Source organism: Hyaena hyaena, unplaced genomic scaffold (assembly GCF_003009895.1).
Source record: "Hyaena hyaena isolate Hyena2069 unplaced genomic scaffold, ASM300989v1 scaffold_59, whole genome shotgun sequence".
NCBI classification, from domain to species: Eukaryota; Metazoa; Chordata; class Mammalia; order Carnivora; family Hyaenidae; genus Hyaena; species Hyaena hyaena.
The window spans coordinates 872,481-885,792 of record NW_024080691.1 but is presented as its reverse complement, the minus strand read 5'-3'; the positions used below and the strand labels follow the sequence as shown (position 1 = coordinate 885,792).

Sequence of the window (13,312 nt, the reverse complement as noted above, 5' to 3'; positions counted from 1 at the left end):
TCAATTAATTAGTGATGGTTCTGGGAGGAGAGAGGTGATGGGAACAGAGGGGGTGATGATGACTTCCTGATTTTGCCACTGTAAACTGAGTGGACTGTAAAACAGTTTCAGGAGCAGGGCAGAGTAGGTGGGGGAAAAAAAAAAGAAAGACAAAACAGGCTGAAGGCTCTGAGTGAACTGCCCAAACAAGGATGGGGATCATAACATCAATTGCTATCTACCTTTTCTTGACTCAATTATTGGAAAAGTGATAATTATAAGTCTTCAAGGAGCTACGAATTATGCTGGGTTCTTTAATAAACTTAAAAGATTTTCTGTCCTTAATCTACTTACAGTCCTCAACCCATTTAACAGTCACCTTTCTATTCAGTTCTTTGAAAATGTTGTTCTCTGCTATGCTAAAAAGCAGTCATCCTCACATCATTGACAGATTGGCTTCACATTTTGTTTAGGACAGCCAGAGAGTGCCCAGCTTTGATAAGAGGAGTCCATAGAATTATTGTATGCATAAATTTAATTCTAAATATTGGCATCAGCACTGTAATAAGTGTGTTTTTAAGGGATAACACTCATACAATCTTTTTAAGATATGTTTTTAACTTTTAGGGAAAGCCTGCCTGCATTTTTAAGACGTGTGGACCTCAAATCATCTTTGAATACATCTATCTACAAATTTCATAAAATTCTTATCCATATATAAGCATACTATAACATAGGCAGGATATTCCCAGAATATTTCCCTTCCCCATCTCATCAGTTAGATCACTTTTTCTCTTCAGGTTTCCTGACTGTCAATTTAGTGCCCAGACTGTACTCCTCAGCAAACTCTCTATCAACACAGTCAGATAGCCTGTCTACATCTGCCTGTTGTACTAATTACCTCTTCATCTGTCACTCAATTCAATCTTGCTCACCTACATCATTGTGAAAAGAAGAGCATTCAGCTCTTTTCCTTCCAGCGAAGAGACTTAAGGAGCTATGGTGACAGGAGAGGCAGGGGCATAGATCACCTACAAAGACTGTTAGAGAACTACTCTGCTATATTTAGGATAGAGGGAAATTTCTCTCACCAGAACTTTCAAGCACAAACTACTCACCTATTTGTATACCCATTCTCTCTTCCTTCCTTCCTTCCTTTTTTCCTTCTTTCCTTTCTTCCTTCCACCCATCCATCCTAACATCCTACCATCTTACCATCTACACAGTCAACAAATTAAGCATGTATTAAATTGTCAACTGGCTTTTATTATTGTGCTAGGAATTATAGATGATGCCATAATAGTATCACAACTGGCTACAATCACATGAAAAATAACTCATGTTCATTAACAAAAAAAGCAGATTAAAACGGTAATGGCATACAATTTTTTTAGCTTACTGAATTCATGAGCACAGGAGGAAAGACATGTTTATACACTCCTGAAATAGAAAAACCATAAATTGGCAAAGTATTCTTACAAGCAATTTGGCAATTAGCTCTAAGCTGTAAGAAGCAGGAATCAATCTCTTTTGTTCTCCTTTATATCTCCACTAGTCAACACAGTGTTTTGTCATATGGGAACTATTCAATCATTAATTGCTGAGTAAAAATTTACTGAATGACTAGATAAATACTATGAGCCATAAAAAGTTTGCATCATTGATTTAGTGATTCCTTTCCTGAAAATGTATCCCTATGAGAAATGTGGTCAAAAGTCCATGTATACCAATGCTTACTTCGGTATTATTTGTATTAATTATAATTTAAAAAAAGATAACCCAAACTCCATCAATTTGAATTTCAATAGAAACAGGAATATTTGGTAGTCATAAAATTATGTCAGTGAGAAAAATAGTTTACTGGCTTAGAAAAGTGTTCACGATATGATGATAAGTTTAAAAAGCAATATGGTTTTATATTACTAAATTCTCATGAACAGACATATACAAACAATATATTTAGGCACACCTGTGAGAATGTGTTAAGACAAAATATTATATATTTTTTTCTGAAGATATATATACAGAGACAATTAAAAACACTAAAAGGGTATCAAAAAATTAACTGTGGTCACCTTTAGGTAGAATTTTAGGTGTTTAAAATTATCTTCAAACATATCTTTATCTTATAACATTTTTACCAGAAATGTGTTATTTTTATATCAAAATCCAATAACAAAATTATTTTTAAAAAATAATATATATGCTCACCTTTAAACTAAATTATCTATTTTTCATTTAAAAATTAAATTGAAAATAGAATAAAAATATTGTAAGTCTTCCTCCTAATCTTGCTGTGAACCTAAAACTGTTCTAAAGAATACTTGAAAAATAAACCCTAAAGTGTTGCAAACAAAAGTAGTAATATATGTAACAAAGAACAAGTAAACTAGATCAGAAAAATGAATACACAGTATAAAACCAGAATCAAAGGTTGTGTACAAATGTCTTTCAGATTGCCAGCAGCAGATATATTTATTAATCATTCTGAAATGTAGTAAAATTATCTGAATTATTTACACAGTTCTAAAGCGAATTCATTTTTAAAAGAAAACAGTACTAGTGAAAAACAATGCCAGTCAATGTTTACTGCTAACTAAATAACACAGCCTATCAGAATAAAGTACAAAGGTCTTCAATTATGGATTTTTAATGTGGTGGTTCCGACAACTGGATTCTGAGCACTTATATTTAATGATATAAGTGATGGAGAAAAAAGGTCATGCAGCTTACAAAAGATTGTATGGAAACTAATTATAAAATAATATTTCACAACATTCTTTCAATCTTCTAGAGAACAAGTGACTCCTAAATTGGACAAAGAGACTGTGAAGAATCAATTTTTTTTCTGGTTGTCCTCTCAAAGTGCAGCACTGTTTCCTTCATCATTGAACACCATGACCCACTTGAATACAGAACCTAATTTCTGAACAGTGATTCCAATATTTTTACAGCATCACAACAAAATAAGAATCTGAGTCAAACTAAAGACAAAACAAACAAAACAATAAATGCATGTTAACTGTTTATTATAATCCGTTATTAAATAGAGCTACTATGAGGGTAAAAGATGTCAATCTTAATCTTAGGCACTTGCATAATTTGTAACAATAATACTTAAAAATAAATTTAAAACTAAATACTCTATATACACTTTTATATACTGTACTGATTAAGTACTTTTATATTCTATGCTGATATTCATTCAGAAATCAAGATGGGGCGCCTGGGTGGCTTAGTCGGTTAAGCGTCCGACTTTCACTTAGGTCATGATCTTGCGGTTCGTGGGTTCGAGCCCCGCGTCGGGCTCTGTGCTGACTGCCAGCTCAGAGCCTGGAGCCTTTTTCGGAGTCTGTGTCTCCCTCTCTCTCTGACCCTCCCCTGCTCACGCTGTCTCTCTCTCTCTCTCTCTCTCTCCTAGAAATAAATAAAAACATTAAAAAAAAAAAAAGAAATCAAGAATATTTTATTGAACTGTTGCTACTTGCTGGGTACTAGGGAAACAAGGGTAAATAGGTTGTGCTCTAATGGAATTCAGTTCAGTGGACCATATAGGTAAGTACTCATAACTGTGACACAATGTGATAGGTAAATTGTGCACAGTTACCAACTAGACATAAAAGTATAGATGACATAGTCTCTCCTTCCAGAAGCCAGGGATACAGTTGAAAAGTTAATGTATAACTTAACAATGATACTACAAGAATTGTCACAAAAGTAAATGGACAACTAGCACTGTGAGTTAGACTCTAAGTTGGGCATATGAGGAATCTCTCATCAGGAGACTGAGAAGGAAACTAACCACAGTGCAAGGTAATGTGCTAATTGTGCAGGATACCATGTTAAGTAGAGATTTTGTGAGCTCAGATGGGCTAGTTAGATATGATTAATGAGAAGGATGTGCTTGAACAGGTATTCAAAAAATGAATAGACTGTTAGACAGAATGGAATATTCCATCAGAATTAAATGGAAAATTGATAGCCTAGTACAGAGTTTGGCAAACTTTCTATAAAGGGCCAGATTCTCAATTCTATTGGATCCAACCTTTCCATTTTATAATATTTGTTTTGTAATACCTTCCTTTCTCTGTCTGAAATTCATAGATAATACAACTGTCTATACATATTTTTATATACCAAAGTAAAAGGAGAAATACAAAAGTATGTTAATTAAAAATGTTTTCAATAAGTCAATCTGTGAGGCTAAATATACTGAACACTGTAATGAAGTAGTCAAATGCTTACATATACTTATAATTAATAAATATATATTTAAATGGAATAAAGAGACCAGATACCATGTCTTTCAAGAAGTACAGGAAAGGTGAAAGAAAAGACACACATGTGATGGATCCTAGATTAAAAATTAGTGTTGGAAGAATGAATAAATGATTATTTTTATATAATAAGAGATTAAAGGAAATAACCTCAGTTGAAATATAGAATATCTAACATCAATGTCAATAGTTCAAATGGAGAAAACTAAAACAAGTGATATTTTTAAAAATAAATTGGCCCTTATTTATAACTTTGGTATCAAAACAATTCCCTGTTAATAAAATGTTTTTAAAACACCCTATAAATGAAATCTGTGTTATCTTTCTATTTTATGTGCTTCTAACAATTTAAAGTCTTTGGTTCTATGTCTATTAAAAGAAGCCTCAAGTCTCTTCAGTTACATATTTGCAGGTGATATTTACAAATGTAGACTGATACAGGAGAGGTAAATCTGTGACACCAATATAGGAGCAGCAACATTAGGATGGGGTTTTCCACAATGGGTATCAACTTTTGTCAAATTCCTAACAAAATAAAAAAGCAATGATTTCTTGATTCACAGAGGAGTTACATTCCTAGAAATTAAAAGATTACTAAATTTTTGCAGAAAATACTTTATATGTTTGTAAAACTAATTTTAGACTTAGAAAATTATAAACTTAAAAAAAGAATGTCCAGTGGAATGTTAAAAATTATGTAGTACATGGGGTGATACTTTGCTGTGCAGAACTTCTTTGCACATTCCAGTGCATCTAGCATCCCTGAATCCCTTCTCCCAGATGCCAGTATCACCTCCCAATCATTATCAATACATAAGTATCTCCATACAACTCTAAAATTATTTCTAGTGACTGCTTGGGGACTGCTTTTCTGAATTATGAAACAGTAGAAATAAGAAATAAAATACCTTTTGTATAATATCTAACACTGCATTACCAACAAGTTGCATGCTTAATAATGTTCTGTCAATAATTAACTTCATAAAGAGGAGGACAAAGCTTAGACAGGTAGAGCAGCTTGACACAATACAAAGGTAACTCAATTCTGAGTTCAAAGACATGGACCAATTCTGCCACAATCTTAAAGATCCTGAGCAAATTTACAACATTCAACAGTGTGCAATAATGCTTTTGGACGTAAGACAGATAATGTTTATGTGTGCTTTGTTATGTATGTGTATTAAGTCTAAAATACATGGTCCTCAATTCTTCACTATAGAGGTTGTAAGACTGAATCTAATTTGCAAATTACCACAAATTACAAGGTATTTCTAAGAGCAAGTATCAGTGCTGTGAGAATCAACTCCAACTCCTTCAGATCAGCACAATTCTTAATCTTGATCAGAGAGGGGAGACATCTTTAGAGGGCCAACCAACTCAGGGTTCCCAAGATCAAAAAATGAAACAGAATGGGGAAGTCTAGGGTTTGCTAGTGGGTGCCAGTTCTCCCAGCACTCCAATTCTTTAAGGGAATTTCCTGTTAAATCAGAGAGTTAAAAAGGTCTCTGGGGGTGCTCTACCTCCCACCATTCCTCAAAGAAGCCTTTCTGTAAGATTTGGTGGAACAGGTAAAGTGGTCATATAGACCTACATTTGAAACAAATTCTACCCTTTATCAGATGTGTCATAATGAGAAAGTTACTGTTAGCTTTAATTTCCACATCTATAAAATGGGATTTTAATACCATTCTTTTAATGTTGTTGGGAGAATTAAAAAAAAATAACTAACATAAAGCCTTAGCATAGTGCTTCATACATTATGGCTATTGTGAGTATTCAATAAATATTATCATTTGCTCTTTCCTTTCCCAACCTCAGTACTTGTCCAGCCCTAGAGAGAAAATGCTTTGCTTACATCAGTATCCAGAAGAGGTGGGGACTGAAGTATTGACCAAATAGCTTCAGTTTTTAAAAAATGCCTAGAACTTTAATTCCTTCTGTATTATCTCTTATTCTTTTCTGTTTCTTTTGCCTGGGGGCACCTGGTGTTTTCCAGAGACTAAAAAATCTTATTCTTCCTCGGTTAAGGGGCTTTCTTTCTGGAAGGAATCAGTAGAAACAGCCACAGAGTTAAAACAAGCTGTCAGATCTTTGTAGCTGGGCATAAGTTGAGCCTGAGATTTCAGCCTAGGGCAACTCTACTTCTTGGACGAAAAGGTTCTCTGCACTAAAGTTGCTGCGAACTGCTATTTCTAGAGGAGCTGCAGAAGGACACTTAGGGAAGATTTACAGAGTTTGACTAAACCCTTCAAATGCAGTTGTTTCTGAGAAAATCTACACATACACACACAATTTTATACACACACACATATATATATATATACAGACACACATTATATATATAATTATATATAATACACAAGTATATACATGTATAAAACATATACAATTATATATCTATACATGCATACATAAACGCACACATATGTATGTCATATATATATTTATATATATATATATTTTGGTAGTTGCATCTTGTTAATCTCGGAGAATGCTGAAGGGCAAAATGTGATTCCATCATCATGTGGTACTGTGCCAAATGTTTCTGGACAGATGCCTAACCTAACCTTCATCATTATAAGACATCAAAAAATTTAGTGTACAAAGTAGAAATTCTAATAAAGGATCACAATAATGATAACAAATTTGATGGACAATAAGGTCCAATTCAGGTTCAAAAAGCATAATTTGGGTATCATTAGTAATAATAAATATCACTTACTGAATAATTCCTATGTTCTAAGCACCATGGTGGGCTCTTTTATATGGAGTACAGTATTTTCAATCCTTAGTACATTTTCCCATAATATAATTTTATCATCCTAAGTTTTACAGAAGGAGACAAATGAATCTTATATATATACTTTTAAATTTTATTTATTTCTAGGAGAGAGAGAGAGAGAGACAGCGTGAGCAGGGTAGGGTCAGAGAGAGAGGGAGTGACAGACTCTGAAACAGGCTCCAGGCTCTGAGCTGGCAGTCAGCACAGAGCCCGACGCGGGGCTCGAACCCACGAACCGCGAGATCATGACCTAAGCGAAAGTCGGACGCTTAACCGACTAAGCCACCCAGGCGCCCCGACAAATGAATCTTAAAGAGGTTAAGAAAGTGAGGTCACACAGAGGTAGGAAATTTGAACTTAGGATTGTCTGGCTTGAAAGCATAAATCTTTTCCAAAGTGCTTCCCATTAATTAATGGGTGTCAGTTGACAGAGACATAGGATATTAGTATTGGAAGAGATACAGGAGTTGATTTAGGGGAAATCAGTTTTCCTAGAAACAGAGATACTGAGGTCCAGAAAGTTTTGCTGACCATAAAGGTAACACATGGAGAATAGCAGTACCAGTGACACTGGGATCCTGCAGTTACTGACTCCATGCTGCCAGCTCAGTCAAATCCATAGCAAAGCCCACCAGACTCTCTGTGTGTCCAAATCCTGTTCATGTCTCTAGCCTCAGCTCTTGATGAACCTACTCTCTAATGCCCAATATTCTGGGCAAACAAAACTATGAGCATCTATGAGCAGTTCTACACACCAACCAGAGTGTTACAGGTATTTCTCTTTTTGTTATTTGTACCCCAGAAGCTTCTCTCTTTTTGCTCACTTGATAAACACCTGCACATTACTTCAAGTTTCAATTCAATTCAGTTCAAGGATCACTACCTCTTGAAGTCTTCACTGATTCACTTATTTTCTCTTCCCAGCCAATCAGAAAGAAAAAATGAATTAAGGAGTAAGTTAATAATAGCCAACTTTTATTGTAGGCTTATTCATTCATTCCACAAATATTTATTGAACCCATATGACATGTAAGCACTGTGCCAAATGCCTTACATTTATTATGTTAATCATTCCTCACTACAAATCCTGAGTTAGGTTTTATTTTTATGCTCATTTTACAAAACAGAAAATCTAGGCTTAAAGAACTACAGTATCATTTCATAAAAATGTAAATAAATAAATAAATAAATAAATAAATAAATAAATACTTAAAAGTATCTTGCTTTCTTACTCCTCTGTGGTTCCTCTGGTTCATGAATATATGTCCACTATGGAATTTTCAGAACTCCATGGAACTTGTTTCACTCCCAATTTGTGATTTATGATTATAGAATTCTGTGTATATAATATATTTACTACATATTATACACTGCTGCAGGCCATAAGCTTCACAATGGTAGGGGTAGCATTTCCTTTGTTTACTATTATATCCACAGGTCTGACAGAGCAGCACAAGGTAAGCACTCAGGAAACAATAACTGAATAAACAAATGAGTGAATGAATAAATGAAGTACAAATATTTGCATAGAACTCCGGCCTTTGAGTCTCCACTGTTCTATGCTGCCTTCCCACATCAGTCTACATTGGGGAGAAATGCCACATAAGCAATGATGGACAGTTTCTCCCTACTCCCCACCCAAGACCAACACTATTATCCTAGATGTACATTCTAGAACTCACTTCTGGACACTATAATTTTCCATTTTCTTACCTATTATTACGGTCATATTAATTCTACAGATCCAAATGGAATGAAAACTTACTTGAGAAAAGACAGAAGCTGTTTTTTAGTCTTGCTGAGGAACAACATAATGACAGTGTCCTGTTAGCACACAGCACCCCAAATAACAGGAGTTTGGCAAAAAGCCTTGGGAGGAACTCAAGTCATTACCATGGGCCTCTATTATAGCAGCCGGAAATCACACTGCTGATTTCCACGTAATACAGCAAATATCTCTGAGAGCAGGATCCTGGCTTCCAGACACTTAACAGCCCTCAGGCACGTTCTGTACCACGTGTGCATCCCTAGGCTATTCTAAAGCATGCATTCTCCTCCTTTCTACTTTATCAAGTAGTCTAGTGTTTAGTATCATTAAGCTCCATCGTTTGTTTTACAATATTTCATAGGATATCTCTAATTAATTTGAGGGGTAAGAACAGTATCATAAAATTCTCAAAACAGACTTAGCTGTTAATGGACACATATGCATACACATAGACACACATACACTCTTATTTTTGTCATAGTATATAAGGGTGGGTAGTACTTACACATATCTATTTTAAATATTCCATAGATGTATATGTAAATGAATACACACACATATACACGAACACCCATAAACATATACACATGTATACATGTACACACATACATAAATCAGCATTTTAGAACAACTAGAGGAAGTAAAGGAAATATACTTTACATGGAGAGAATAAAACATCCTTTGTAAGAACAAGCTAGTACTTTCTGGGTAAGAAAATAATAATACAGAACTTTAATTTTTATGTATATATACATATAAATACATGAAATATGTTAATATCTGTAAGTATTTAGGTATTATAGAGATAGTTTCAAACATATGTTAAAATCTATGCATAGCACTTTCACAGGACTGAGGTGGTAAAAGGAAGGAAGGGTCAGGTGATAGAAGAGAGTCACAACACTAAAGACCCTAAATGATAAGGTATTGTAACTCCAATATTTGGGGGATTATTCTTCCCAGCCAACAATAAAGTACATGTGAATAAGAGAAAATCTATAGAAATGAGTATAAAAAAGAATGGGAGATGGTGGCTATTTCAATTTATTGCCTTCTCATATGTCACTGGATCCTTAATTATCAGTTCACAGAGTCTATTTCAATCCTTTAAAGCATTAAATGGCTATAAATTTAAGGCAAGTAGGAGGCTGACTTTGTTAAAAACCAAAGAAGGGAAAAGTTTCCCTTGATTGATATAAAATGTACCAAGATTTTTGGAGCATGGTTATTATAATGTACTGTTAGAGATCTGGGGCTGAGAAATTATCGTTTATAAAATGAAAATCTTATTACATCTTGGATAAAAAAGAATTGTGACAATAAAACAAGTTGCTTATTCTATTTTAATGTAAGTCAGCTTATTCTACTCTGTGCAAAAACCATAAGCTAGATGTGTGTTTGTCTTCTTTGCCCATGTGAGCCTTGAGAATTTAACATAATCAACATAAGAGATATAACTTAAAGACATTTAAACATATGTATTTGTTAAAAAAAAATAGAGACTTCAAAATTGTCAAGACTGTTTTTTCCAGTTTAGAATTGATGTTAACTTTAAAAAATTACCGAGTCTCCAAATGTCAGGCTCCATTTCAAGCTGAACCAATTAAATGCTAAAATGGGAATATATTCTTCATTTAAATCAAGATGCTGAGAGGCATGAAATTCATGCATCAAAAGTCTCATATATGTGACTGTATCATTAAGGTCTAGTGATATATGATATTCTTGGAAGTACTTTTAAAAAGCTAATATTAAAATAGAATGTTCTCTACACCTCTCAGATCATACCATGTCACTCATGATCAATAGCCACTTCTCAATTATGCTAAAATCACATCAAAATCAAGAAAAGACTTTTCTTCCCCCTAAAAACAGTGTTTCTGCTTCTCAATGGATATTTAAGAACTATCATTGTTCTATATTTATGACAGTGATTACAGGTGCACTTTATTTAAATTTTACAGCATTTACAGGAAGTTGTCTTTCCTCTTCTGGGGAAAGGAAGAAAATGAACCAATTCCATTTCTGATAAAATGCCAGTAGTTTGGGGCAAGAATATGCTAGGAATTAAATTAAGGGAATCTGCACATCTGCTTCAGAACTACATTACAGAAGAAAGAGAGTTATAGTTTTTAATATAAATAACTTTATTGCTACTCTATGAATAAATAAAATGTTTCATTATTGTGTTCTGAGTGTAATCACCCTGTAGTCTGCTACCAATTATTCCCTTTGTGTGTAAAATGAATTATTTCATATAAACAAGTTTTCTTCTCCATTACTGAAAAGGTATACAGTATTATAAGAGTAAAATTATAAGAACATAATTCAAATCACCATTTTCCATAGCTGAAGAAATAAATGCTCTTTTATCATTAAAGAGGTGGAAAGTATCTGATTAAAGTTCATTTTTTTTCTCTCCCTTAAAAAAACACAATGAGACTAGGCAGAACAGAAAAGTTAACAATGATTAGAAGTTAAACTGCTGCTAAAAGCCAATGATGCATCACAGTACAATCATCTGAGGACTAGAGACGTTGAATTGGGAAAAAGTCACTTAAAGAAACTGAGCACAGCATCTTCGAACTTTCACAGGCCACCCAGAGGTAAGCCCAGAAACACCTGTGAAAATGACAGGTTTTCCAGGCCCACCGTTTTCCAAACAGGCGCTCCCAGTCAGCAAGGAGGACTCAGCAAAGTTTCCAAACCATGCTACCCTTAGACAACTTGTTCTCAGTTTCTTCCGATAGTCAAGGGGAAGTCAGAAGGAAAAGGCTCACCTGTGTTGGGCTGAACCAACCATGTGGGCAGGCGCAACGCTCCCCACAAGTCCCTTTGCCTTTGGAGCTCGTCTTGTGGGGGCTTTTCCGCACACTGTCCCACAGAGTGACCAGCTTGGTCCTGTTTGAAGCTGGGCCCCCCGATCCTGAAGAGGGCATGGTCTGAGAATTGTACCCAAGTCCCTGAGGGCTCTTCTGCCAGCCACAAGCGCAGTGGGCATCCCTGATCAGTGTGGGCGCGCTCCTGCCGGCATCCATCCCATCGGACCCCCGACTGCAGCCGTGTTGCTTGGTGAGGTATGCATTCATACTGCCCTGATGCCTACTCTTTCCTTTGGTCAGCTCTGCACAGGAATGTCTCCTCCCTCACACCCCTTTCTTCCAGGCGGTTGTAAAAGTCTTTTTTTTTTTTTTCCTCCCGTGGATCCCTCAGTATCTTTGACAGCTGCTATAAGCAGTGCATCGTGGGAGCAGCGAGAGCAGCTCCGCACAGCATTATCTGCGGGCTGGTAGCTCTTTGTCAATAGATGACTCAACTCACAGAGCAACTTGACAGTATCCCTGCTCTAGGCAGAAGCAATCAATGCTCCACACAGCTGGGCTACAAGACTGTACACTGTGTTACAAACCCTTTTTGGATGGAGCCCCACAGTAAAGAATACTCTTTGCAATTTGGCATCCTGGCTTCTTCCTCTCCTCAGATGAGTACTACACAAAATATAGACCTCAGGAAAGAGAGCTTCTTATCAGACTAGCAGGACCCTTCAATCCAGAAAGGATGCATAAAGACTGAAATAATACAGCTTGGACAATTTAAAATGATGGGAAAGTTAACATGTAAAGAAATTTCCAACATTTGCAGGAATCACTTATCTAGACAGATATTTGCCAAGGAACAGAGCAAATCATGAGGTAACTAAATAAGAGCATCGATATGAACTCTAAACAACATTAATTCATTCAGAAGAATCACTGAGATCACAGCCTTATACTAGAGCCCCTTAAAATTTGGAGGTTTAATTTGTTTTAGATCATGATTATATATTATATTCCAAACATACATTTTTATGCTATGAATGATTATTAATTCTTTCTGGTTCAAAATAAAGCAATTTTCAAAGTTCAAAACTGATGGGTTGGCTTATTTTAACAGTGTTTTTCCTTCCCCCAAATTATTCTGAGGATTTCCTTTCAAATACTTTACCACAACAAATACATTCACCACAGAGAGAGTCTGCATTTTAAAGTGAAAGGCACATCCAACTCTGCCATCCAATATTTTGGTTTCCACAGACAGAATTTTCAAATTCTTTCACTGGAAAATGAGTGAAATCTATCCAATTTAAAGCAATTGCCTTCCAGAGAGGACATGATTGTTTTAAAATTTTAGTATGATTGCAGAAGCCATACATAGTACGGCTTCGAAAAGAGAAAGGCTAATTACTACAGCAGTTAGAATTTTTATGATGTTTGAAACTTTCCATATTTGTTGCCAAAATGTCTATCCTTATCACACATCCCTGAGGGAACAATTTTGGTTAGACTGGGATACAAGCTGCCATCTATGCAGCACCAAACAAAAATGCTATAATCCCAAGAATATATTTTCTTATCTGTAGACCAACAAATCCACCTTCTCACTGCTAGGGCAGTGCAGACCTCATTTCCAACTGGGTTGGCCAGGTTCTAATTTCAAGGGCTAGGATTATAACATATTCTACATTTC

At 35.3% G+C, this 13,312-nt stretch overlaps 1 protein-coding gene across 7 annotated transcripts in view; it reads right to left on the bottom strand.

The window, feature by feature from the left end:
- DLG2 (discs large MAGUK scaffold protein 2) overlaps positions 1-13,312 on the bottom strand; it is a 1,380,463-nt gene that overhangs the window by 765,301 nt on the left and 601,850 nt on the right. For 4 of the 7 annotated variants that reach the window (XM_039231805.1, XM_039231806.1, XM_039231807.1 and 1 more), the window contains exon 1: positions 11,587-11,922. The exons of the other annotated variants lie outside the window; for them this stretch is intronic. In XM_039231805.1, the coding sequence (XP_039087736.1) occupies positions 11,587-11,895 (309 nt within the window). In that variant the 5' untranslated portion in view covers positions 11,896-11,922. Of the gene's footprint in view, positions 1-11,586; positions 11,923-13,312 lie in introns of those variants that run through there. 7 annotated transcript variants of the gene reach the window in all.